The sequence below is a fragment of the Panthera leo genome, chromosome B2 (genome assembly GCF_018350215.1).
Source record: "Panthera leo isolate Ple1 chromosome B2, P.leo_Ple1_pat1.1, whole genome shotgun sequence".
In the NCBI taxonomy this organism is placed as follows: domain Eukaryota; kingdom Metazoa; phylum Chordata; class Mammalia; order Carnivora; family Felidae; genus Panthera; species Panthera leo.
The window spans coordinates 149,706,627-149,733,026 of NC_056683.1; the positions used below are offsets into that span (position 1 = coordinate 149,706,627).

Consider the following 26,400-nt stretch of genomic DNA (forward strand, 5'->3'; position numbering starts at 1 on the left):
GGCATCACGAAGGGATTAAAGACGACGTTATTCATCACAGACAGCCTGCAGAATCTCCCGAGCCATGCGGATCAGCAGAGAGGAGGTCCCTCCGCCGTATGCGGGCATAGACGCTCCGGGGGCTCTGCGTGAACCCCACCGCACACGCTGCTGCCTACCTGCGTCCCACGACGGCAGCTATCACAGTCCTCTGTCGGCTCGGGGCCGTTCTGGGACGTGCAGCCGCGAGGCGTGAGTTGTGGGGGAAGCAGAAAGGGTAGACTGTCCCAGGTATGAGACGCGGCCAGCATGACCTGTCCCCGGGGAGGGGAAGGGCGGCACAGGAGCTGAAATTTGAAACTTTCATGTGTGTCCCAAACGGGACAAGAGATGGTCATGGGGGAAATAATTAAGGAAGACGCAGTGAAAGTACGTAAGGTTTGTTCCGTCTGTGGTGAACTTCCTCCTTGGTTAGGAGGTCACGGCTGGGGAGAGGTAAAGATGGAAATAAGAGGGAAAACAAATGGAACAGAAGGAGAAAAGAATCTTCAGATGGAAATAAAGACGCTGATTCGAACGCTCTATTTCCGTAAGAACCCCGAGTTCTCTCCGGGGACAAGTGCGTGACTGGATGTGTCCTTGTGTCCTTTCATTGTGTGTCGCTGTTGGGTGGGTGACTCTGAAGGAGCCCGGGGACCCCCAAGCCACGGCCCGCCATCAGCGGTGGGTCCGGTCACGCACGCACACGCCCCCTCGGCACCCGCTCCCCTGGCACCTGCCGCGCCTCAGCCTCCTCGGGGTCCTGTCTTGGCCCCAGGTCAGCGCAGCCCCATAAGGGCCTTTCCGAACACAACGCTGCTTCCCACAGACTGGCCGTGCACGCAGACAGATGGACGGAGCTCCCACCCGCAGCCACCCGCCGGGACAGCGAACCCTCACCTGCGACTGCCCCTGGGGAAGCCCGGCCGGAAGTCAGCTATCGTCTACAGTGACAGTTCAGGCGCTGAAGTAATTTCTGTAACAATCAGCCCCAAATGCCTCCGCTCCAGTGACAATGGCAGCTGTCCTGATTTCTGTCCCTGCTTGCACCTTGGCCAACCAGAGAGACCCAGGTGTGCCCCCCACCCTGCCCCAGTCACCGGGGCGCCCCCTTCCCCAGGCCCGTAGCCTCCCCGCTGAGTCCTTGTGTCCTGGGGGCTCCTGCTGCCCTGCCTGCCCTGGGTCTCTGCCCCACCACACCTTCTGCAGCACCCCCGAGGGAGTGGCCTCTGCCTGGTCTTGCGTGACGGCCCTCCTTCATTTCCCCTCCTGAGTCCCCCCACATGCTGGGCCAACCCACCCCCGATGGTACCCCAGGACCTGTCAGCCTCCAGCTCACTGCAGGATGAGCCTCTGCTCCATATCCCCAGCCTCCCCAGACCCCAGCCCTCTGTGTTTTCTCGAGCTGCAATCCTGACGCCCCCCAAAAAGGCCTCTGTTCTTTCAATTTGCCTCCTGTCTTTGGTCGAAGCCCCCCCGGGAGGCCCAAACCCGCTGTGTCCCCTCCTCACTGGTCCACGCATCCCGGTGGGAGACACACGGCCTGGCCAACCCGTCCCGTGACTTGAGGATGGCTGCCCCATGGAGGACGGGAGACGCGTGTCCGATCTAAACCGTGCACCCAATCCTGTAATCGTGCAACGCTCCTTTCGCACAGCAGCAATGAGGACAGAGCAGAACCTGCCACACACGTGGAACCCTCGGCCGTCTCCCTAGGAAGGCTAGGGGAGCCGGAGGGGAGCCTAGGGACACCCCCTGAACACTGCCCGGAGGGGAGCGCTGGAGACGCCCCTGAACACCGCCTGGACGGAGGGGAGCCTGGGGACACCCTGAACACTGCCCGGACGGAGGGGAGTGCTGGACCCTCTGACTGTGTGCCCCATCTCCAGGGCCCCGCCTGCCACCTCTTGGGCCCCACGATGGACAATCAGACGGTCCTTATAAGATACCCTGTGCAACATGTTTTCCAATAAAACCCCATCAAGGGTGCGTTTGTTTGACGTCGTCTTTACCTACCAGAGCAGATCTTAAGCTTGGGAGGCCCTCGTACCTGTGACGAAGCAGATTCCAGGAAGCACAGTGGGAATTCTACCCGGACTCACAGACGTGCCTGGATCTCTCTTTTGGAACAGCCTGCGTTCTCCACGTTCGGCAGGAAGCGGCCCCTGCACCTCTCACGGCACCGCCTCGGCACCCTCGTAGGCCCTCCTCTGTGTTCTGAGATGTCACTGGGGCACCTGGGCTGCCCAGGTCATGACCTCATGGTCGTGAGTTCAAGCCCCGTGTCAGGCTCTGTGCGGACGGCTCAGAGCCGGCGTGGGCTCCACTGTCCCCCTCTGTCTCTGCCCCTCCCCTGCTCGCACGCACACGCTGGTCGACTTTAACTAAATAAACATTAAAATTAAAAAAAAAAACACGCCAGTCGCTTTTTAAAATGTTTATCTCTAAACCACATCCTGAAACTAGCTGCGTGTTACATGAATGTCCACAAACCCACAGACGCTTTGGCTAGTTTTCTTAGGGTTTTTCCCAAGTTCTGGTCGGCCGTCCACCTGCTGGGGCTGGTCACGTGCTGTCATCGCGGTTCCTCAGGACGGCTTCCCTGGCCCGGGCGGGGACGCCCCGGGCCGTCTCCTGCGGGCCTCACACCATGGTCATGACCCTCAGTGCCGCTGGCTGGAACCTCCGGATCTTTCTCTTCAGGGCCTTGGAGGCCTTGATCCGGCACACTTTGGGCACGGGGGGCAGGGGCGGCCTGCGGGCAGCTGGGGCCCGCGGGAGCTGTGGGGGACGCGCCCCGGGCCAGGCCCCGCCTTCTGAGTCACTGCTGCTGGACTCCTTGTCCCCAAAGCAGCTGGCAGTGTGGTCGCTGGCCCTGTCGTCCTCGCTGGTCTCGGTGGCAGCGGACAGAGGCAGGGAGGCACCCTCGGCAGAGTGCTCGGAGCCCTCTGACTCGCTCCTGGCGCGGGGGGCCCGGGGGGGCAGCCTGGGCCTGGCCCGGACGCACACGGGCCGCTGCCTGCCCCCTCTGCTCACTGCCGGCCTGTGGGGCCCCAGGCCGCCCGAGACCTCCACGGAGGACAGCCACCGGCGCTGTTTCTGTGCCTCCCCCCCGGCCGCCACAGCAGCCGCTTCTGAGGGGAACAAGGCCAGCGCGGGGCCCCCGCGGCCCTCCCGTCGGGCCACCAGCAGGGGCACCAGGAAGGGCACGGGGTAGAGTCTGGGCTCGGAGCAGGACCGGCTGGGCGCCACCCCGGCCGGCGTGGGCCTCCTCCTGAGACCGGCCCCCCACTCGGGAGGCAGCTGGGGGGTGGCGAGGGCACCCCCCGCTGGCGGTTGCCCCCCAAACCTCAGGACCTTGTCACTGGCCCCTCTCCTGATCTTCACAGCCTTTGTCCTGGGGGCGCCTGCTTTTAGCCCCAGGAGAGCAGCTCCGCTGACAGCAAATGGGGGGCGGCCACACCCCTCGGGGGCCAGAGCGGGGCTCTCTCCTCCTGCCTTCCTGGCAGGCGACAGGACTGTCCTCTCCTGACCGTTGGTGGCCACCTGGGCACGCCCACACCTCGGCAGAAGGGAGCCCAGCACGGTGTCCCCACGGACGCAGCCACTGGAGGGCTTGGGTCCCCCCTCTGGAAGGCTGCTGGGGCGCGGGGTGCCCACACCCTGCTGCTCGAGGCGGTCCCTGCTGGCGTCCCCTCTCTGGGCCAGCCCTCCCGCTCCTGCTCTCCCCGGGGTGCACACCAGCTTCTCTAGGCCATCTGGACCGTCTGCTCTCTGGCCACCAAGTGCCTGCGGGGATGGGGGTCCCTCACGTCTTGGGGGCCCCTGCTCACCCACACTGCTCCTCGCGGGGGTCCCTCGGGCCCGCAGCCTCAGCAGCCTGTCTATATAGGCTGCAGCAGGGCCAGCCTCAAGGACAGGTCTTGTCGGGATCGACAGGCCTGTGGGGCCGGGAGGGGGCTTCCTAGGGGGCGGCTGGGAGTCCGCGTGCAGGGCGTCCCTGGGCAGAGCGAAGAGCGGGCTCTGCAGAGCTACAGCGTGCAGGGGGCTGGGGTACGGGTACACCTCCCTGCCCCCCGTGGACACCAGGTCACGCCGGTACTTGGGGTCCGGCCCGTGGGCTGGCAGCCCCATCCCGTGGCAGAGGAGGGTCGCGGATGTGGGGTCTGTGCCGGCTTTCTGGGGCACCACCGCAGACGGCAGGACTCTTTCGAGGTCACCTGGGAATGAGAAGGACGAGCACACAGGTGAATCGGGGAGAACCCAGCACAGCCCCAGTGTCACTTCCTGCCCGGCGGGCGGCAGGCCGGCGCAGTGCCCCGTGTGGGCCTGGGGGGCTGGGGAAGGGTCTCGCCGGCTGCTAGCTCCGCCCCCTTCCCAGGGCCTCCCCGTCGCAGGTACACGGCAGAGCCCGCACTCAGCCTTCACCCCGCGTCTGCAGGTGCCCAGAGAGACCGGCGCCTGTGACCGCGCGGGGGGCTCCGGACCCCCCCTCCGTGGAGGCGCTGACGGAGAGGAGACCGTGGAAAGGTCCACCAGGACCACCGGGCACGGCTAGGCCGGGTCTGTTCCTACAAAGCTAACAAGGCCCAAAGATGAAGCCTTTTCTTTTCGGGACGGACCGAAGGAAAACGGAGACTCTCCCTTGAGCCTGGGCGAGGGGGGCATCCACGTGGGAAATGAACGCTCTCCGCGTTGCTCTGGGTCCTGAGCCCCCTCCAGTTACGGAGACGCGCCGTCAGGCTGTGTGAGGTTCCGGAAGGACTTTTACAGTAACTTTCTGATGTCCACATAATAAGAAAGAACGCTTTTGGTCACGCCGGCCTTGCTGTAACGAACGGAAGTGGGCCCTTGATTCCTGTCTATCGAAACACCAAGAAAAGCCCGCAGAAACTTCGGAGGGGCACCTGTGGGACGAGCCCAGCGCCAGACGCAGACAGGGCTCCGGCTCAGTGCTCAGTGATGCAACAGCCGCCCCCTCGCCCGCCCCCCTGCCCCCCCCCCTGCAGTGGGGCCTCCCGCCTTCCTGGCTCTCCTTTACCTGTAGACACCGGCCTGGGCCGGCACTCGCCCTCCTCGGTGGCCTGCGGTCTACAGGTGGGCAGGGGGGCTCCATGCACGGTGGTGTCGTCGGCTGACCGGGGCCTGGCCGTGGGGTCAGCTGGCAGCAAAGTGCCCAAGGAGTACACGCGGTCACTGCACACGGACGTGCGGGAGGCCGACAGGGAGCAGGAACCACCATCACTCAGCTCGTAGAAGCCTAGACAGGGTGGATGGAGGCGGTCAGCGCTCCCCCGGGCGGCGGCCCCTTTCCTGCCCGAGGACGCCCCTGTGCTGGGGGGGCTTTGGGATCTCGTCAAGGCAGGCACCTGGGGAAGGTGGCCGGGGACTCCTGAATGCCCGGGAGTGCTCCCCATGACTGTCCACTGTTGCCCCACGAGCAGGCCAGTGGGAGCCCCCCACGCCCCACCACTCGCCCCCCTCCTCGGCGAGCGGCTGTTCCGTGACCGTTAACCTCCGGTCCCTGCGGGGCAGGCCTCTGGCATCCTTCTCCCTCCCTCCCCTGTGCTGTGGGGTTCATCCCACGTGGCAATCAGAGGGGGCCACCGGGGGCCCCCCCAGCCCGGACCTGCCAAACACACTGCACACCCAGGCCAGGCCGTGGTTGTGCAAGTTTACAACAGGAAGAGACGGCATCCAGTGCTGGACGTGGTCCCCTGGGTTTGCCACGCGAGCCAGCGTCTGGACAGATGGGATTACGTGCCCTGGACAATGGCTCCGGAACGATTTCCCTGCAGCTTCACAGTAAGGGACACGGGGCAGCTCCTCGTCATCTGTGACAGGTCACACAGGCTTGAGCCGGATGGAACGGCTCTTCGCCACCTCCCGGTGAGCCCAGCCCGAGCAGACCCTGAATGGTCTCCGCCCGGAGAGGCGAGAGGCTGGCGAGCCTTCCTCCGTCAGAAGCAGCGCTTCCCGTGCCAGGCCCTCTCTCCGTGAACACACACGTGCACACTCTCCCGGGTTCCGAAGCACACTTAGGTGCCAGGAGAGAAGTGTGGCATCTTCAAGAGCCCTCGGTAACGGGGCCTCCCGGCTCGGGCGCCGTGCCGCCGGGGGCGGGCTGAGGACACAGGCGGGGCCCAGGAGGGGTGACGGAAAGGGGGCGCGCGGGCTACCTGAGCTGGGCCTGCTGTCACTGTCGGCCGCCTCACCGCAGGGTCTGCACACGTCCGGCTGCTCCAGGTGGGGTTTTAGGCCGACGTCCTGGCGCCTTAGACGGGCCTGCGAAGGGACGGCATGGGAGAGAAAACCGTCCTGAGTACAGAAGCCGAGCGCGGTGCCCCACGCACGTGACGTCTGCACTGGGCATACGGCTTAAACCGCTCCCTCGGAGCCAGTCCCCTGCTCTCTGGTCACCGGAGGAAAATGTCCACGACCCTTCCCTCTTCACACCTCTGTCCCCCCTCAACGGCAGGCTTAAAAAAATCAGCAGTTCCCAGTTAGGCATTTCTTTATAAGGACAGACTGATACAGTCTACGAGCATAAAGTCAGGATCCAAAACCACACCTGGGGCGCCCGGGTGGCTCAGTCAGTTGAGCCTCCATGACTTGGGTTCAGGTCACCATCTCGCGGTTCGTGGGTTCGAGCCCCGCGTGGGGCTCTGTGCCGACAGCTCGGAGCCTGCTTCGGATTCTGTGTCTCCTTCTCTCCCTGCCCCTCCCCCCACGCATGCGCGCACTCTCTCTGTGTCTCTCAAATAAACGTTAAAATTTTTTTTAAAAAGCGGCACCCGGCACACGCCACGGATGTGTGTGCTGCTGTCCTCAGTTTTATGCAAGAAGCTACCTTCTCATGCTCACGGGTAACAGACCTGGAGTTTGGTGCCCACACTGCCATATTCGTTGACCCAGCAGACCCTGGGTGACCTTCTCACTTTTGAAACTGACAGGAAGCCCCCCCCGCCGGAAAGAAAAAGTCCCCCTTCCGCATGTGTCCCACACCCCATTTTACAGGTCCTTCCAGGCTTCACAGAGCCCTCAGGGACAGGGACAGAGGCACGGCGGGAGAGGACAGTGCCTGCACTCAATGAGCCTCAAGATCTGCCTGAAATCTCCTTGGTTTAGAGGCTCACATCTTAGCCCTGCCTTCAGAGGCTCTCTCCCCTCCAGGCCTCAGCTTCCCCAGCCGTAAAATGGGTTATTACGAGCGTCAGCCACACACCTGTGTGTGTGTATTTACGTAACACCCGTGTAACACGTGTACGTGGTTAATACTCATAGTCTGTACTCACACATGTTCGCACACGTAGATAACGTACGTGCGGGACACCCAGAGCACTGACCGTTTAACCAACGCGGATTTCCTTCTTTCGATTATAAAACAACACCGTTTTCAAGGTCTGCTGGGCCAATTTCTTGTTTTCGTCAACAATGAAGTTTAAGGCAAATAATTAATGAATGTAATTACGTGGTTCGCCCCGTTTGAGAAAATGATTGTGCTTCAGACTTTTATATAGAAAGTGAACAATTCCCCTGAGCCCCCAATTACGGGACTCAGGGGAATGCATTATTCCAGCAATTCCAATACCGTGAGAACTCAGTCCAAGGGAGAGGCAGGCGGCAGTAATGTGCACTTCCGACGAGGGAATCACGTGGGCACGGAGTGTTCAAATCCCAGCCCCCGGGAGGTTAAGTGGGGGAGAAGCCCAGGGCCTGATGCTGCCCCCGGTGCGTCCTGAGCCACCGTGCCGAGCTCCCCTTTCCGCCAGGACCCAAACCAGGGCTCTCAGACAAGCTCCAAGTGTTACACAGCAAGAGTCTCACAGCCGTAACACGGTCTGTAAGTAGGCAACACGGCAAAGACCAGACTTGAATTTAACAAAAACGTGATAATCCCAGAACCATCCAGTCTAGCCTAAACATCCTGGCTTCTTACCTTGATTATTTTTACAAAGGGAAACATTACCCAGGTGAACGTCAGTCGCAGAGAGAGCCAGGCAAAGATGGGCTTCTCATGTAAAGAATACTAGATCGGGCAAAGGGGCTAGTGTAGATTTTTACTGCAAATGACTTTTCTTTTCCTGTCAGTGGCAACGGGAAATCAACCACGTCGCTCTGTCAGGTCATACCTCGACCCTTACCAGCATCGACCTGACCTCTTCTCTTCCAAATCACCGTGCTCTCATCCTTCTGAAGGAGGAGATCACCCTGGACGCCCCAGTTGGCTTTCTTCCTCCCTCTCTGAACCCCTTTCCGAAAAGAAAAAAGTGCTCCCTGTGTGCTTGTGCTGAGATTCACTGCTTTGTGATTAATGTTTGGCCAACCAGGCCTTCAGTGGGTGGTTTCTGATTAATGTCGAGAGGCCACGGACACACAGGGTCCCGGGTATTCACAGATGATTTACCGCATCCTCAGGGCCCTGAACGTCTACAGGGCTTCACCATTCCGGATTTACACCGTCCTCCTTAACCCTTCCCCCGTCCCTCCCTCACTTGGGGTTTTTATGTCTCAGCTTTTCATTAACTCCTACTTGGCATCTAACTTTGGGCAAAGAGTCAAAAGTCCCTTCTGAGACCAGGATAAAGCATAATCCATGGCAAGCTGGCCGCAGAGTATCTCCACCCGTGTATTTCCGCAGGGAAAACATCATTCCAAACACGCTGGTGCTGGGTGAACGTGACCGTGGCAGTCACGTGGATTCTCTTCGGAGCAGCCCGCAAGTCGCTGGGGTCACGTCCTCCCCAGCCCTGTCCCCAGCGTTCGGGCTCACCATCAGGGCGGAGTATGGTGTCAGAGTCCCCCCAAAGCTGTGTAAGGGGGCCTGGGGTGAGGACAGCACAGCCACGGTTCCCCGGGCACGGGGATCACCTGGGCATCAGTGCAGGTTCCTGGGATCCCCCCATCCCCCTCACCTGAGACTCTCGGCCACACCCGGGCACCTGCATCTTGACAGGCCTCCCGCCAAGGCTTTCTGTGACCATGAGGAAGTCTGACAACTGCATCCAGGGAACGCCATTAAAAACAAATATTCGGTTCATCCCTTCCTTTGAAATGCTTGCTTTGTGAACCGCGGGAGAACGGCCTGGTTCCCGCTTGTTCCTCCTGCCTGCCATCCGCAACTCAGCACTGTTGTCTTCTCAAACCTTTAAGGCAGATTCAAAGGGTAAAAACTGACATCTGCCCTCAAGTTCAGGACAAGCGATGGCCTCTAGAACCCCTTTATTCTCTCCTTGAAAGCTGAGCCTGCGCGAAGGAAAGATTTCACACAGGAATTCCGTGGCTAGCACACGCACCCTGCGGGCAGGGACGCGTCACTACCCAGCTTGAAAAGAGGTCCGTCGATCAACAGCAAAGGCTCCAGGGTCACACACACATCAGCCTCACGGATAAGAGACGGAAGCCGCGCACGGTCCTGTGGATGCCCTGCCCTCACCGGCGACCTTGAGCAAGTTCATTTCCCTGTGAGTGCATGAAGCAGGCATGGCGGGTCCAGGGAACATCCCAGACATCATGTTTACAGCTGCAGAGTCAGCGCGCTCCTGCGGTATATTTAATGCCAGAACCCGCCAGTGAAAAGCAATCATCGCACGCTGCCTCTGTTAGGACAAGTCACAACCAGCCAAGTCAACTACTGGGAAATTCTTCCGGAAAAGATTTCACTGCAGGGTCCTCAGAACCCTTTCTTCAGCTTCCACCGGAGGGCACCTCTCCCACGGACTCCGGAGCGCCTCCTGGTGGCAGCTGGAGCTCCCAGCCTCCCCTGGGGCATCCCCGACCCTGTGGGCGCTGCGGGGCACCTAACCCCTGCGGAGATGGGGACAGCAGCCACTTCTCAGGCAACGAGGAATCTCCCTGAACATATGAACAGATGAGCACAGGCCTGGCCGCGGAGTACCGGAGGTCACGGGGCATCAGAGACGCAGACGAGGGGACGGGAAATGTTCTCTTCTGTTAGAGCAACAGAAGTTGTTCCTTTATTTGCCCCCCAAGTACCACGAGGCACCTACCCCGCGCTCTTTGGAGACTTTAGATGCCGCAATTAAAAAGGTACAGCCATTTCGGCAAGCGTTAACGTGCAAACCTGCTGGGTTCCTAATGGCAGTTCAAATCCCGAGCAATGCTTCCTGGGGAACCCCTGCTGGACAAGACCGCTGAGGGTCAGATAAACGTCCTTCCTGCGTTCACGCCTGCACGGTGACGCGGGGTCCACGCCGGGTGGGCCTGGCCCCCAGCCGTGAGGTCTCCCTGCAACTGCGCTGCGCACAACAGGCTTCTGATCACGGCACTGGTAATACTCCTACCTTTTTCCCTGCGAGAAAGATGTGAAAGCGTTAAGCCCTGAGCTGATGTCACACAAAAGCAATTCCTCTTCTCTTTTGATCACGCAATCCATGCCAAACACCGTCTGAAGACAAAGTCCGCGTGTTCCTTCTGGCGGCCACGTTAAAAAAAAAAATTAAACAAAAACCCCAGCCCCGTTTGATCTCTTCCAAAGGGCACTGGAAACCGGGGGCTGACGACTCACAAGGCTGATCTGTGTGTTGCTTAACCATCAGCTGCCCTCCGACAGAGAGGAGCAGGTCCACACTCCAGCACACCGTCCTGCACGTCCGTGGCCGCTGTGCGCCGAGCTCCGGGTCACGGGGACCACCGGCTTGCCGAGCGCGGCGGGCGCCACGGGAGAGCAGGCCGCCCTGAGAGCCCACCCCTGCCCTCTGTGCCGCCGCAGCTCCGGAGGCAGAGGCCGGTCTGCAAAGGCAGGCTCTGGATTTTCCGATCTTGCCACCTCGTTTTTGCAATCTGCAATTCGGGAAGACGACCGACCCCCGGCCCACCCACCGGAGTCCTGGCAGGCATCTCAGGACACTGCACTTCCGGATTCTTGAGTCCAGGAACGGTTAACAAGTCCGTCACCTGCCTGAGCTAAGCTGACAGTGAGGGTGCAGATCCTTCCAGGCTGCTTTGTTAAGGAAGCAGCTTTTACACAGAACAGATTTGAATTTCTAATTATAAAAAAAAGAAAATTCCACTTAAGAGTCCTGGAATTAACTCCCATCAGATAGGAATTTTTCTATACAGCCTTTCTGTTTTTCCTTTAAAAAAAATACTGCAATACTGGAAAAATTCTGAGTTGTTTCCAGGGGACGAAGTGAAAGCATACAGCGGACTGAAACCTGGACGAGTGTCTTCAGTCCTGTAAAAAGGAGCTGGCACTTGGAGGGGGCCAAGGAGAAGACACAAAGGCCAAGCAATCCTAAGAGGGTCCCCGGTTCTACCTACGGCCTCTGGGCTGCAGAGAACACGCCTCATTTCACAGGTCAGGTTGCAATTTAAAGTTGACGCTTTCATGGGATACAGGCTTTTTCCTCAACGTGTTCTTTCAACGACGCGATCCCATTTAACCTGAGCACAATGCGGGGACAATTTGGGGTGCGCTCTGCACGCTGGCTATGTCGTCCCTGAACTACGCAGCAGGGACGCCTGGTATCCGGGGTCTGACCCCACGTAGCCCCCGCCGCCAAGGGAAACCGACCTCAGGCGTTCTCGCCAGAGCAGCACTGGAAGTGAAACAAACAGCAATGCGCGCTCAGAGTCCGTCCGCGCGGGGAAGGAGGCAGAGCCCGGGCGCAGCCGAGGGCGCCTTTCAGAATCGGGCTCCTTATCCCCGTGCTTGGCTGCGTCATTTGGAACCGAGCGCAGTCCCCCGGGGTCCCAAAGGGCGCCCTTCGCTCAGTCGCACAGCCCTTGCCCGCCGCGCTCCCCCACCAGGTGGCACGGCCCCCCGCCGCCGCGCGCGCCCCAGCCGCCCCGGGGCCCCGCGCTCCTTACCAGCTGCTCCTGCAGCGCCGCCAGCGCCGCCTCCAGCCGCAGCTCGCGCGCGCGGGGGCCGCGGGGGTGCTCGGGGTGCGCGGGCCCGGCCGGGGGGTGCAAGGCCAGGGCGCCCCGCACGCGCGCCTGCTGCGTGTCGCGCAGCCCCTGCAGCTCGTGCAGCCCCGCGAGCGCCGCGCGCAGCCGGGCGCCCACCCTGCGGCGGTCCCAGCCCGCGGGCCCCGGCGGGCCCCCCGGCGCCCACATCCCGCGCCCGTCCCGCCCCGCGCCTGTCCGGCCTCCCCCGGCCTCCCGGAGCCTCCTCGGAGCCTCCCGGCCGCGCGCGCGGCCTCCTGCGCCGCCTCTCCCCGCCCCCGCCCCGCAGGTCGCCAAGGTGGGGTGGGACCTATCGGTGGCCGCGGAGGGCGGTGTTTGCACACGCCCCGAGGTCACAGCGGCCGCCCCCGGGCCCGCCCCGTCGACGGAGCCCCGCGCCCTCGGGGGCCCTGGGACCCAAGCTCTCCCTTGAGGCCGGAGGGGACCGAAGGAAAAGGGGGAGCCCAGCAGCAGAGCCGCAAAGGGCCGGAGGGGGAACACGGCGAAAGGTTGTGTTTAGGTTTAAAGTAAAAATATAAATTCTTGGCCCAGTAGCGCATTGTGAGGGCCACGTTACCACCGTAAACTCGTTACAGATTTGGAAAGCGTGTTATCCACTCTTCCTGATGCGTATCTGCAGTCGGAATCCTCAGCTTGTCTTTTTTTTTTTTTTTAAATAATCGCTTTTTTTGAGATGCTGTGCAGGAATCATTACAATTCACCTTTTTCAAGCGCACAGTCCAATGGTTCTTTGTGTGTGCACAACCGTCACAGGGCTGTACAACTGTCACCACCACCAGTTTTAGAACATTTTCACCTCCAAAAAGTAACTCTGTACCATTAGCCTCACCCTCCTCCGCCGCCGCGCCCCCATCCTTCCGCAGCCGGTTCGGGACATTTCCTGCCAATAGAATCATGCACCAGGCGGTCCTTTGTGCCTGGCTTTTTTCTCTTCCCTTAGGCTTTTCCAGGTTCGTTCATGTTGTGGCCTGATCTCCGTCCATCGTTCCTTTCCACTGGGAGATAATATCCCATTGTTTGGATAGACCACTGTTACGTACCCCGTTCACTTACTGGTGCACATTTGGGTTGTTGCCACTTTTTGGGCTACTAGGAATATTCTGCTCTGGGTTTTCATGTGCTAGTTTTTAGCTGAAAGTTATTTTCATTTCTTTTGGGTGCAGACCTCAGAGTGGCACTGATGGGTCGTAGGTAACTACTGAGAACCACCTCTTGAAGGACGACCAGACTGCTTTCTGAAGCGGCTGCGCCATTTTGCATTGTCACCGGCACCGTATGGAGGGTCCAGTTCTGCCACGCAGAGGCCGGCATTTGTCCTTCTGGCTACAACCGTCTGGTAAGTGCGAAAAGGTGTCTCACTGTGATTTTGATTTGCATCTCCCTATGGCTTCGTGTACATATTGGCTGTTTATGTATCTTCTCTTGAGAAATGTGTGTTCAGATCCTTCACCCATTTTTAAAATTGGGTTGACTTTTAATTATCGAGATGTAAGGGTTCGCTATGCATTCTTTGTCATAAATGTTTTTAGGTCTGTTTTGCACACCCTCTTCTGTTTGATTAGTTTCCTGGCACTTGTCTTGGCCATCGTGGCTTCTTATGACGTGTTGATGCTCAGTAGAGCCTGTCCCGCCACCTGTTCTTGAAGGATGTCTTGAGTATTCTTGGCACTTGACAATATTATGTAAATTTTAGAATCAGCAGGTAGATGTCTACAAAAATCCTATTGGTATGTTGATGGGGATCACATCAACTTTAGAGTTACATTTGGAGAGAAATGATGTCTTTATAATATTTAGTTTCCTAATCCATGGACGTGGATTACTCATTTATTTATAAAGATTTTCTACAATGTTCATTGCTAGTCTATAGAAATAAGCAAGAAATTGACAAGCTGATACTTAAAATCCATATGGAAATGCAAGGAACCCAGAATGGACAAAACAATTTTGAAAAAGAACAAAGTTAGAAGACTTTGGAAGAAATCTAACAATTTTGCTAAACTTATTCACTTGAATAATTTACGTAGATTTTTTAGGTTTTTTCCATATACGTTCATATTATCTGTGACTAATGGAAGTTTTGATTTTTTCTTTTCCATCCTCATATCTTTTATGTTTCTTTTATATCTATCTATCTGTCTGTCTATCTATCTATCTATCTATCTATCATCATCTATCACTTCTCTCTCTCTCTCTACTGGTTTTGTTGCAGTGGATAAGACCTCCAGTACAGTGTCAGGAAAGTGATGATTTCAAGCATCCTTATATCATTTCTAGGGGCAGTGGGAAAGTTTTCCACATTTCACCATTAAGGATGTTTGCTGTATGTGTTTTATCAGATGAAGGAAGTTGTCTTCTACCTAAAATGGATATTGAATTTTACCAAATGTATTTTCTACTATGGAAGAGATTGTTATTTTTTTTCTTTTTTTCTATTAATATGAATTATGTTAGTCGATTTACAAAAGTAAAGCTAACTTTGCATTTCTGGATAAACCAACCTGGTCATGACTTATTTTCCTCATTTACATATTGCTGGATTTCGTTTGACAATTTTTTGTTTTAGAGTTCTGCCTCCATTTTCATGAGACTGGGTCAGCCCATCCTTTTTTCTCATAAACTTTTTCTCAGGTTTTCAGAATCAATGCTATGCTGGCCTCACGCACTGAACGAAAATATTCCTTCTTGATACTCAGTGTAAGGGTTTGTGTAAGATTAAGACAATTTCATTCTTAAATGTTTGGTAGAATATTAATAAAGCCATCTATGTCTGGGGTTTGTGTGTGTGTGTGTGTAAATGTTTTAAATAGTGAACTGAAGTCCTTGAATAGCCGTGTAATTACTCAGACTCTCTGTTTCTTCTTGTGTCAGCTTGTTGCAGTGTTTTTCTCATTGTGATCATATTTTCAATTGTGTTGACATAAATGTTCTGTAATAGCGATGTGTCTCCCTGCCCAGACTTTTTTCTTTCTTTCTGTTTTTTCCATTTGGTTATTTGTGCTGCTTCTCTCTTTCCTCCTTGGTCATCCTTAGCAAACGTTTAACAATCTTATCAGTGTTTTCAAAGTACCAACTTTAGACTTTGGTGATCCTCTCTGTTTTCGTTCGTTTTCTCATCCGTCAATCTATTTTCCTTCAGCCTATTTACTCTGGCTATAATTTATCAGATTACCTCTTCTAACTTCGCTCACTGACATCTTCCTCTGTTTGACAGTGCTCAGAGCTCATTTGTGGTGACAAGAACTTGTACCTGGACAAACACTGGATCCTGCCCCATCTTAGATTGTGTGCACAGTCTTAACGTTGAGAACAAAGTGTGGAGTTGCCTTTCCCGCTTGGACGACGTCTGTGTTCGGAGCTTTCTGCAGAGGACAACGAGCGCGACTCTCGTGGACTGGCTTTCGAGAGGGGAAGTCGTGGATACAATCTCAGGGTGTCCTAGAATATGAGAGATAAAAGGAACTTTAGTGACCATGTGCTGTTTTCTTCCGCCATTGTCTCCTGTCCCTCGTGTCAGAGGTGGGAAAGAGGCCCGAAAAGTCCATTTTAACTGTCTTGTCTAACCCTCTCCCCATTTCTCATTGTTAAATCAGGACAATAGTGGACTCTGTTCTCTCTCACACACAAGAGAAATGTGTCCTCTATCACAGGTGCCCCCTGAGAATGGGTTTGAGCCCAGGGGACACTTTTGGGCCCAGCGGGAAGGACTGACTTAGGTCTTCACATTGGGTTTGCACCCTGGCCCCAGGCTCCCTCACAGACGGTCTGTATTTTTTTTGGCTTTCTCACCGTTCACCTTATTCCTGTTTTATTGCTCCTATCCTTCATTTTCCGTGTTTTTTTGATCCTATCCTTCATTTTCCATGAACTTGAAATCCTTGTCCATTTTTGAGGAACTTTATCTTCCTCTGTTTACACCCGGAGAGAACACGGTTTCCTGGGTTCCTGGAGAGCCAGTCAGAACCTGGGTGTGTTTGTCAGGAATCCAGCCTCCTCAGCCAATGCCTCTGACTCTCCCAACCAGCAAACCTGCTGCTACCTGTTATTTTTCGCTACGTAAGCACCATCCTCCACGTTTTGTCACATAAGGACACAGACCGGCCAAAAAGAAGGAGAGCTTTTGAGTTTTACCCCTTTATCATCTGTTCTTTTTCTTTTTTTAAAAAAAATTTTAATGTTTATTTTACTTTTGAGAGAGAGAGCATAAACAGGGAAGGGGCAGATAGACAGGGAGACACAAAATCTGAAGCAGGCTCCGGGCTCTGAGCCATCAGCACAGGGCCCGATGCAGGGCTTGAACTCACAAACCATGAGATCATGACCTGAGCTGAAGTCAGACGTTTAACTGACTGAGCCACTCAGGTGCCCTTGTCTGCTCTTGTGTAATCACCTCTGTTCTTCTTTAGTCATATTGTCTAAACTATTAGTATTTACACAGTTCTCTGTAAAGATACGTATCCATCAAAGTTAAAAATGTGATAGACCTTATTCTCTGGATGATTTTTATGTTACACCATTTTTATTCTGTGGAACCAGTAGGTTCTTGCAGCTCTGTGAATACTGACTCTCTATTTTGTTTTTAATGACTTCTGTGTTGCATAGTGTCAGTATTTCTGTTTACCTTTGGCTCTTTCATGCTGTAGACTTTCCTCACGCGGCTGACGATTCCTGGATGCGGTTTTCCTGTGAGGCGGTAGGAAGGTGCACATCGTCCTTGAATTTGGTGTTGTGGTGGGATTAGAGAGTGCAGAGCAGACCGGGGTGCTCCGTGTGCCCCAGAGTCAGATGTGCAGGGCCGTCCTTGTGGCCCCGGCACCAGACACCCCCAGGTAGGCATTTTATCTCATTCATACGTGGCCGTACATGTAGATTATGCTTTGGTTTTGTTGTCACTGTTGTTTATGGTCATTTTCATCTGGTTTCAGGAGGAAGACATGTGCTCCATGCACTATCTTATATCAGAATTCACTAGAAAATTTTGCCTTTAAGCAAAGTTTTCGCAACAGTCAGAATCCGCTAGAAATTTTTGCCTTTAAGCAAAGTTTTCGCAACAGTCAGAATCCGCTAGAAATTTTTGCCTTTAAGCAAAGTTTTCGCAACAGTCAGAATCTACTAGAAATTTTTGCCTTTAAGCAATTTTTTTGCAAGTCTCAAGCTTATGAAGAAGTTGCATGTGCAGTGCGAAGAACTTTCTCCTGTTTTCCCAGAACCATTGAGAACACTTTGATGACCTGTGGCCCTATTGCCCTTAAAACCTTAGTGTGCGTTTTCTACACACAAAGGCATTATCTTAAGTAAACAAAATCTAATAGTTCAAATCGGGAAATTGGTGTTGGTTCCTAATTACCAGGTTTCACCAATTATCCTGTTAATGTCCTTCAGGTCAGAACGATCCCATCCAGACTCAGGCGTTTAACCTGGCCCATCCTGCTGCCCCCTGTGAGCCTGGGGCAGGGGCCCGACTGTTCTTGACTCAAGGCTGCACTTTCAAAGATTACAGGCCAGTTATTTTGTAGGCCACTCCTTGGTGTTGCCTTGTTTCCTCCTGCTTCAGGTTGTCATGCAGGTGAGGCAGGAATGTCACAGAAGTGATTCTGTGCTCTTGTCATGGGTCCTACTGAGGGGCACACACCTTCAACATGCCTATTCCTGACACTTCCCACCGTGATCACTTCATCTCTGTCACCTGTCTGCCAACCCGTCTATCCATCCATCCATCCATCCACCCACCCATCCATTCATCCATTATATCTATCTATCTATCTATCTATCTATCTATCTATCATCTGTCTGTGATCTGTCTACTGTCTGTGTACCCACCTCTCTCTCTTTTTCCTGTCTTTCCATCTGTCTCTCCTCCCTCTCCACCTGTCCATCATCCGCCTCATCTCCTCAGTTCTTACATCACACACATCATCCTAGAGCTTCATCAGCATCCACTCTCACCAGATGAACAATGTTTCACCGAAGGGACACACTTGAGTCACGCTTCTGTTGACGGACCTCTGGTTGTCTCCTTTCTTCCTGCCACGGCAGCAGCGCAGAAAGCATTCTCACGCACATGGCCTTGCCTTTGTCTCTGTGCGCCGGGTTCTCGGAAGTGGAATTTCTGACGTCCGCGAGCATCTCTGTTTTTATCTGAACCTGGCCAGATTTTCTCCCAGAAGGATCGAGCAATAGCCAGCGGTGTGCGAACGCAAACTCCAAACCCGCGTCGTTGCCGATGCTGAATGCTTCGTTTTGAAACCTTGTTTTGCGTGGTAAGAATACGGTATCTCAGTGTTCATCTGTGTGCACGGCGCTGTGACCCCTGGTGAATGTGAGCAACTCTTCATGTGTTTGTTTCAACTTTCATTTCTCCCCCCGGGGCCTGCCTGCCCCGGTCTTTGCCTGTCTGTCTTCGTCTCGTCAGTTGGCAGGAACTTTTTGTGTTCTGGCTGGTATTTGTCAGATGTGTTAGACATGCTCTCCCCCCCCAATCTGTCGTTTCTCTCCAGCTTTGTTTGTGGTATGCTGGACACGTCAGCACTTAATATGTTTTCCTTGATGTCTTTTATGATTACTCAAAACGTCCTTCCCTATTTCAACATGAGGTCAGCGTTTTGGCAAACGTTATTCTGATATTACATATTTACGGTTCACCCACCCAGAATTTATAGTTGCATCCGGTGCAGTGGAAGGTTCTGACATCTCCCCCGTATGATTCTATAATTATCCCAGCCCCACCACCTTGGCTTAAACAAACTTCCCTTTTTTACTGAATTGAAATGCTGTCTCACTCGTCCTTCTGCCCGTTTGTCTGGCCTGACGCTAATCACTTACTGTCGAATCTGAAGGTGACGTTCACTGGAGCAAATGTGTGATTATTGACATGGAAAATGTTCATGGTATATTAAGACAAAGCAGCAGATTACAAAGCACTGTGGCTCCATCAGGAATGTGTGTGTGTGTGTGTGTGTGTGTGTGTGTGTGTGTATTTCGTACATAGAAGAGTGTGAAAGGCTATCTGCTTGAAACGTTCACAGTGGTTCAATCTGGGTAAAGCGATTATAGGTCACTTGAGTGCTTTTCTTCCTGTATTTTTATTTTTCTATAAGCATTACCTAGTAACTAAATAAAGAAGTTAAAAATTTAGTGACTCTCCTTGACTTACAAAATAAAAGCTACCAGCTTCCTTTTGTCTTTAAGCCTCTCTAGCTATGATATGGCCACATTTGCACAATATTCAAGGGAAAGTTGAAAAGCAAAGAAACTTACAGATATTCCTCACCTAGTACTCAATAAAGACTGTAAGAGTGTATTTATTTTGATTAAAGGAATGACACATTTATAATTTTCTTTACACATTTATTTATTTTTGAGAGACAGAGCATGAGCAAGGGAGGGGGAGAGAGAGAGGGAGACACAGAATCCGAAGCAGGCTCCGGGCTCTGAGCTGTCGGCACAGGGCCCGACGCGGGACTCGAACTCCCGGACCACGAGATCGTGACCTGAACCGAAGTCGGCCGCTTAACCCACTGAGCCACCCAGGCGCCCCAGGAATGACACATTTTTAAAGTAGCAAATATGCACTGGCTTCTATGCGTGCAAATCAACCGTGTTAATAATTATACTCTTGCCAGAGGCAAGTAGGGATTATGCAGTTAGGTACTGCTGAAGTGCGCCAGTCAGCAGATAGAGTTTTCTTTATCTATAAAATAATCTCATTTTTTTGAGCCTTTACCACCTTGTCGGTAGGACTTGTGTGTGTCTAGGGCTCAGAGAGTGGACGTTCCTTTCGCTTGGCCCCACGTCTGTGTGGTTCCTGTGCGTGGAATCCCACTGTGCGCCGTGGTGGGAGGCCGCTGCCTGTAGGGGGAGCCTGTAGGGGGAGCGGGGGAGGGTCTCCTGATGCACCTGCAGACGATCCTATTTCTCTAAAAAGGGCAATGGCGGCCCACCGTCGAGGCAGCAATAAGTCATGTGTGCACCCTGCATGAACACGTGTGTAGACAGCCACGCGGTCCCAGATGGAGGAGGACACGGGAGGGACGGGGTCACATCGTGCTTCTCTCTCCGCGTGCAGCCGGCGACGGCACTTGTCTGGCGAGGCTCTCGTGTACGGTAACGGGGGTCGTTCCACGATGATGCTTCTTTTGGTCTCGGAACTCTTAAAGGATGATGTTCTGGGTCGGAGTTCACATTCGTATAAGTTTCCTATTTTCTTGATGTTCACGAGGTGCCTTAAGAATTCTCCGTATTTTGGCTCTTCCACGTAAACTGTGGATTCAGCTGTTTGGAAGCAATACTCGCATCCCTGTGTCCTGGTGGAGAGCAAGAAGGCACGACGTGTGTGCGGGAAGCCCACTGAACTTCCGAGAAGCTTGTGCCCAAGAAAGGGCTCCCCGCGTGCAAACCAGAGAGAAGAGGCCCCCGCGCGTGACGGACTAGGTCGGGATAAGCGAGGAAGAGCGGTCAGAACTGAAATTTCCATGTCGTGTTTTGCCTAAAGCCACTATAAACCTCATAAAATGAAAGCTCTGTTTCAGACTCAGGGGTTTTGCCTTGATTTGGCGTGGCTTGATCTGCAGAGTCACCGTGAATTTCTACAACGTGGAAAGCGTGTCCCAAGTAGCCAAGTAAATGGATCTACGTACTTCCGGTAGTCTCCCTGGTTATTAAAGATGAAGTCCTATCTTAATTCCCTTTATTTCCTCATTGTTTTCTGTCCCCGTATTCAGTAACGTATAGTGTTATTTCAGTAATACTTTAATATCGCTTCCTTTCCGGATGACCTCCTGGGTGAATTAGTTTACTGCCCCAGGATTTTTGAGATGGCAGATAATCTGTGATAAAGGCTCCAGGTATCTGTGTTTGTCCGTATAGTGGCACATGGTAGTGTAGATATGGATGGCAAAGTGTGTGTGTGTGTGTGTGTGTGTGTGTGTGTGTCCCCTGCTAAAAACCAAAAGGATGCACTGTGTTCATAGTCAATGCACCGTTGTTTTTGTTCTAGGACTAAAATAGTAAATCTATAAATTTAAAAAAAAATTTTAATATTTATTTCTGGGAGAGAGAGAGTGAGTGAGCACGAGTGGGGGAGGGGCAGACAGAGGGGGAGACACAGAATCCAAAACAGGCTCCGGGCTCCGCGAGCTGTCAGCACAGAGCCCAGTGCAAGGCTCGAACTCACGGACCGTGGGATCATGACCTGAGCCGAAGTCGGACGCTCAACCGACTGAGCCACCCAGGCGCCCCAATCTGTAAACTTTTTTAAGGAGGAAATTGAATTAAAGAAGATAAAGCCATCCTATAACTTCAGTTATAGTAATTAGTCCTCAATGAAGGGTACTCTAAGCATTATTACACGTAAGCGCAGGAGATGACTGTCATCTAAGGCTGGCCGTCACGTAGACAATGGTGGGTGGTGACTGTATTTTATGTTCTTCCGGTTGTCCCGTGGTGCATATGGGTCCCGGTGATCCACCCGCCTGTTACAAAATGTCCACGTCTAGTCGTCTGAGTAAGCTGTGTGTGTCGTCCGTGTCCCAGGGACGTGGGCACATTGTGCACATTATGCCACGTTGTACCCTCAGGCGTGCAGGGTGTATGTGCGTCCACCCACCAGAGGAGGCCCTGGAGGAAGGTGGTTGTGTGCCGATGACACAGCGCTCTTGGTCTACACTCCTGAGGTGGCTGCTGTATTCTCCCCACATGTGGAAATAACTTTAGCGTTTGTGCTGATTATTAAAGAAACGTAGAATGACAGGTAGGTAAATGTGTTGCAGGAGAAAATTGTCCATAAAGTGCACCCCGTTGTGCGCCGTTTTGAATATATTATATCCCTTCCAGAGATTTCTGCGTAAATATAATTTTTAACGTGAATCGAATCTCTTTCTTCCTTAATATTTGGCTGTCTCCTGCTAATACGTACACATTCCATTCTGTGATTATACAACAGCATATTTCACTAATCCCCTATTGATGGACATTTATATAACCATCATTTATATAAATGTTTCTCCCTGCTCTAAATCATCCTGGATAGAAGTGCCTCGTTCCTACCCACCCCCAGGAAGGTGTTATCATTAACACTCGCTCCAGTCTTATGTGATTCTTACATTAATATTAAGATCGGACATCTTTCTTCATGTATGTTACATGTTTGTATGTCGTGTTTGGTATTTCCTTGTTCAAACCTTCTGTCTGATATTCATTTGGGATATTTATTACGGGCCTGTAAGGGCTCTATATTGACGATGTGAGAAGTTGTGAAAAATACTGTAAAATAGGAGAAATCTGGGACCACTTAACGTAAGTGAGAGCTCAGTAACGTGCCGGGCCATCGGCAATACGATGAAAACAACAAAAAATTGCTCAGCATAGGATCCTAACTGGTTGAGAAGCGATTATAGTAGCTATATTTCTTTAAGTGGGAATTATGTGTCGCATTAAAGCTTATTGAAATTATTGAAAGTAAAATGGGGTGTCAGTGCTTTGGCCAGGATGATGGGTCCTGACACCCACCTTCCTGTGTGTCCAAACCCAGCACCCCATTCCACGCACACCCCCAGGGCTCGGGGGTCCCCGGCACCCCTTTCCGCGCACACCCCCAGGGCTCGGGGGTCCCCGGCACCCCTTTCCGCGCACACCCCAGGGCTCGGGGGTCCCCGGCACCCCTTTCCGCGCACACCCCCAGGGCTCGGGGGTCCCCAGTACCTCTTTCCATGCACAACCCCCAGAGTTCAGGGGTCCCCAGCACCCCTTTCCACACGTACCCCCAGGGCTTGGTGGTCCCCAAAAGTACCGCATGGATGTGTCCACGATTATCATTTTACAGAAGCTTCAGTGTCACAAACCCTCAGCGGTGACTAGAAGATAAGGATGCACTTTAATCTTTGAGAGACCGGAAACATAGCATCCTGGAAGGGTGAGTCTCCAAAGAAGCTTATCACAAGAAAAGCAACTTCTGAGATTCAGTGCTAAGCGAGTAGAAAACACTGGCATTTTTGTTCAGGCTGTGGAAGGTTATGGGCAGTGAGTAACAGTGAAAAGCTGAAGCTACTTGTGAAAAAGGAAACAAAAGGTGTGTTTTTCCCTGTGGCACTGTTTGGAAATCCTTCTTGGAGCCGTGAGGCCTACAGTGGTTCTGTCTGTACCTTTGTTCCAGGAACCTTCTGGATTTTCTGGTGATTTTGCTGTAAGAGAAACGGACGTGGAGCTGCCTCAGGCCGCACTCCTGCTCCTTGGCCTTTCTTGACTCATCTTCCTGTGTCCGCCCCCGACCCTGCCCGTGAGCCACGTCCACACCGCCCCCCCCTCGCCGCACCCCCGGCCCCACTGCCCCCATGCACAATGTCAGTCCTGACCAGGTGAAGGCGTCTGGAAACCCACCCTGCATTTCAGTAACATGTTCTGGGTCGAGGTCTGGGCCAGGGTTGCACAGAGGCCACAAGCGACAATTCTCGTTTAGAAACGTGTTTTATCACTTTTGCTTCCCAGAATCCCTCAGTACAGGCTTCGTGTCTGGCTTCCTTCACTTAGCGCGACGTTCCTGACCGCGGTCCGTGCTGCGTGAGTCAGCCGATGGTCCTGTGTATCTGCTCACGACTCGTTTCTGGTCCTCGCTGTCGTGAATGGACTGAGTGGCCATCAGCGTAGGACTCTCCGTGGCTGTGTGTTTCCGTGGCTGTCGGTGTAGGACTCTCCGTGGCTGCGTTTCCTTGGCTGTCAGTGCAGGACTCTCCGTGGCTGTGTTTCCCTGGCTGTCGGTGCAGGACTCTCCGTGGCTGTGTGTTTCCGTGGCTGTCGGTGTAGGACTCTCCATGGCTATGTGTTTCCGTGGCTGTCGGCGCAGGACTCTCCGCAGCTGTGTGTTTCCGTGGCTGTCGGCGCAGGACTCTCCGTGGCTGTGTTTCCGTGGCTGTCGGCGTAGGACTCTCCGTGGCTGTGTTTCCGTGGCTGTCGGCGTAGGACTCTCCATGGCTGTGTTTCCGTGGCTGTCGGTGTAAGACTCTCCGCGGCTGTGTGTTTCCGTGGCTGTCGGCGCAGGACTCTCCGCGGCTGTGTGTTTCCGTGGCTGTCGGCGCAGGACTCTCCATGGCTGTGTTTCCGTGGCTGTCGGCGTAGGACTCTCCATGGCTGTGTTTCCGTGGCTGTCGGTGTAAGACTCTCCGCGGCTGTGTGTTTCCGTGGCTGTCGGCGCAGGACTCTCCGTGGCTGTGTTTCCGTGGCTGTCGGCGCAGGACTCTCCGCGGCTGTGTGTTTCCGTGGCTGTCGGTGCAGGACTCTCCGTGGCTGTGTTTCCGTGGCTGTCGGCGCAGGACTCTCCGCGGCTGTGTGTTTCCGTGGCTGTCGGCGCAGGACTCTCCGCGGCTGTGTGTTTCCGTGGCTGTCGGCGCAGGACTCTCCGCGGCTGTGTGTTTCCGTGGCTGTCGGCGCAGGACTCTCCGTGGCTGTGTTTCCGTGGCTGTCGGCGCAGGACTCTCCGCGGCTGTGTGTTTCCGTGGCTGTCGGCGCAGGACTCTCCGCGGCTGTGTGTTTCCGTGGCTGTCGGCGCAGGACTCTCCGTGGCTGTGTGTTTCCGTGGCTGTCGGTGCAGGACTCTCCGTGGCTGTGTTTCCGTGGCTGTCGGCGTAGGACTCTCCACGGCTGTGTGTTTCCGTGGCTGTCGGCACAGGACTCTCCGTGGCTGTGTGTTTCCGTGGCTGTCGGTGTAGGACTCTCCGTGGCTGTGTGTTTCCGAGTCTCTGGAGGGGTGAGGGTAGCTGGCTCATCGCGTGCACATGTGTTCATCTTGTAAGAAACCACCAGTTTCCTAAGTGGCTGTGCGTTTTACACTCAGCCTGCACGCAGGACGGCTGCTACCGCTGAGCATCCTGGCCTGTGCTTGGCATGGTTGATCTTTAAGTTAGGCGTTCCAGAAGCTGTGCAGGGTTGCACGGATTTTGAGGCAACAGGACCAGCATCTCCCGTGGCCGAGGCCTCTGAGTCCTGCGGTGTGCAGATCGGCACACGGGTCTGGCTGGTCCACAGCCTCGGGGCTCGACGAACCCGCCGAGTTCCCACGTACCTTCTCTCCCAAGGGGGCGTGTGGAGATTTGGGTCCTTGTGGCCGCCACGACTCCCCGCACCTAGAGCTGCTCAGTCCGAGGTTCACGTCCTCATGTGTGTCTCCGACATCAAGGTCGTCTTCTCTGCAAGTCACCAGTCAAGCTTAGACCCTCGCGTGACCTCCAGCGTGGTCTCTCCTGGCATCAGCTTCAGTATCTGTGTAGTAAGGGTCCTAACAGTAGTTCCTGCCAGCGGAGACGGTGAGGAAGAAAAGGGGCAGGAGATCAAGCAGCCGGATACTCAGAGGTGCACGGAGGGGCCCTGCTGGCGGTGGAACTTACTCACGTCCTCTCGGTGAACGGGACCCAAGGTATTTCCCGTGGTCGTCGTGCTCATGCAGCGTCCCGTCTGCACGCCAAGGAGAATGAACGGGAGAGGAAAACCAAGCCCCTTCCAGAGGGGATGTAGAAATGAGGTTTGCAATTATGGACCCAACAGTTGAAACCGTCAGAGGAAGGAAGGTATGCAAAGATGTGGCCGGTCCGCGCGTAACGACGTGACGACGCTCGTGATCTTAGGACATTCTGTGTAAGGAAAGGGTATTAGAAATCATACAAGAATACTTTTGAAAACAGGGTTTTTTTTAAACATGAAGTTTTACTGGGAATCTCAATATTTGTGGAAGAAATACGAGTTTTTTCCTTTCTGTATCATATTGTACACACATATGGTTATATTTGTATGATAAACATTTAACATTAGAAAACTATTTTAATAGATCTAGTAAGTGACCATAACTGGAGAGGGTAAATAAATAGAATATAAATGAGTGAGTGAGTATAGAGTGTTTTCCGTGGGAAGGAAGCATGTCAGAATCATCTACAGGTCTTTTGCAGAGGGAGAAAAGCAATACTTTACAAGAATAGAAGAAAGTTACAGCTGGGGCGCCTGGATGGCTCAGTCTGTTAAGCGTCCGACTTCAGCTCAGTCACGATCTCGAGTCCTGTGTCGGGCTCTGTGCTGACAGCTCGGAGCCCGGAGCCTGCTTCGGATTCTGTGTCTTCCTCTCCCTCTGCCCCTCCCTGCTGATGCTCTGTCTCTGACTCTCTCTCAAAAATAAATAAACATTAAAAAAAATGTAGAGGAAAGGTAACAGCTGTTGCAGGCAGCCACGATCTGTTCCATGAGTCCGTGTCAGGACTGGACGATAAGACTCCACGGGAACGGCTGGATGAAACTAAAAATCCACACAAATTTCCAGAACCCGTTTCAGTATCAAATCGTGCTTCCTACTCGGTTGAACTGTAGGAAATGACTGGTTTTCCTTCAACTTAAAAAGGCTGAATGTTGGCCATGTATTGTAGTCGTGTCGTATGTCAATACACGCTCAAGGGACGTCATGTGAAGTCCCTTCAGCACGGT

The 26,400-nt window shown here is 54.0% G+C and overlaps 1 protein-coding gene across 2 annotated transcripts; it reads right to left on the reverse strand.

Annotated features, from left to right (window-relative positions):
- Window positions 1-2,448: 2,448 nt before the first annotated feature.
- DACT2 (dishevelled binding antagonist of beta catenin 2) lies at window positions 2,449-12,096 on the reverse strand. Of its 2 annotated transcripts, none has more exons than XM_042937442.1 (4): window positions 11,851-12,096; window positions 6,198-6,303; window positions 5,060-5,278; window positions 2,449-4,238 (listed from the first exon to the last, which is right to left on the reverse strand). In XM_042937442.1, exons 1-4 carry the CDS (start codon window positions 12,094-12,096, stop codon window positions 2,662-2,664), a joined length of 2,148 nt encoding a protein of 715 aa, XP_042793376.1. In that variant the 3' UTR covers window positions 2,449-2,661. The 2 variants fall into 2 exon arrangements, with proteins under 2 accessions (XP_042793376.1, XP_042793377.1); XM_042937443.1 differs by lacking the exon at window positions 11,851-12,096 and adding an exon at window positions 8,934-9,240.
- Window positions 12,097-26,400: the final 14,304 nt, after the last annotated feature.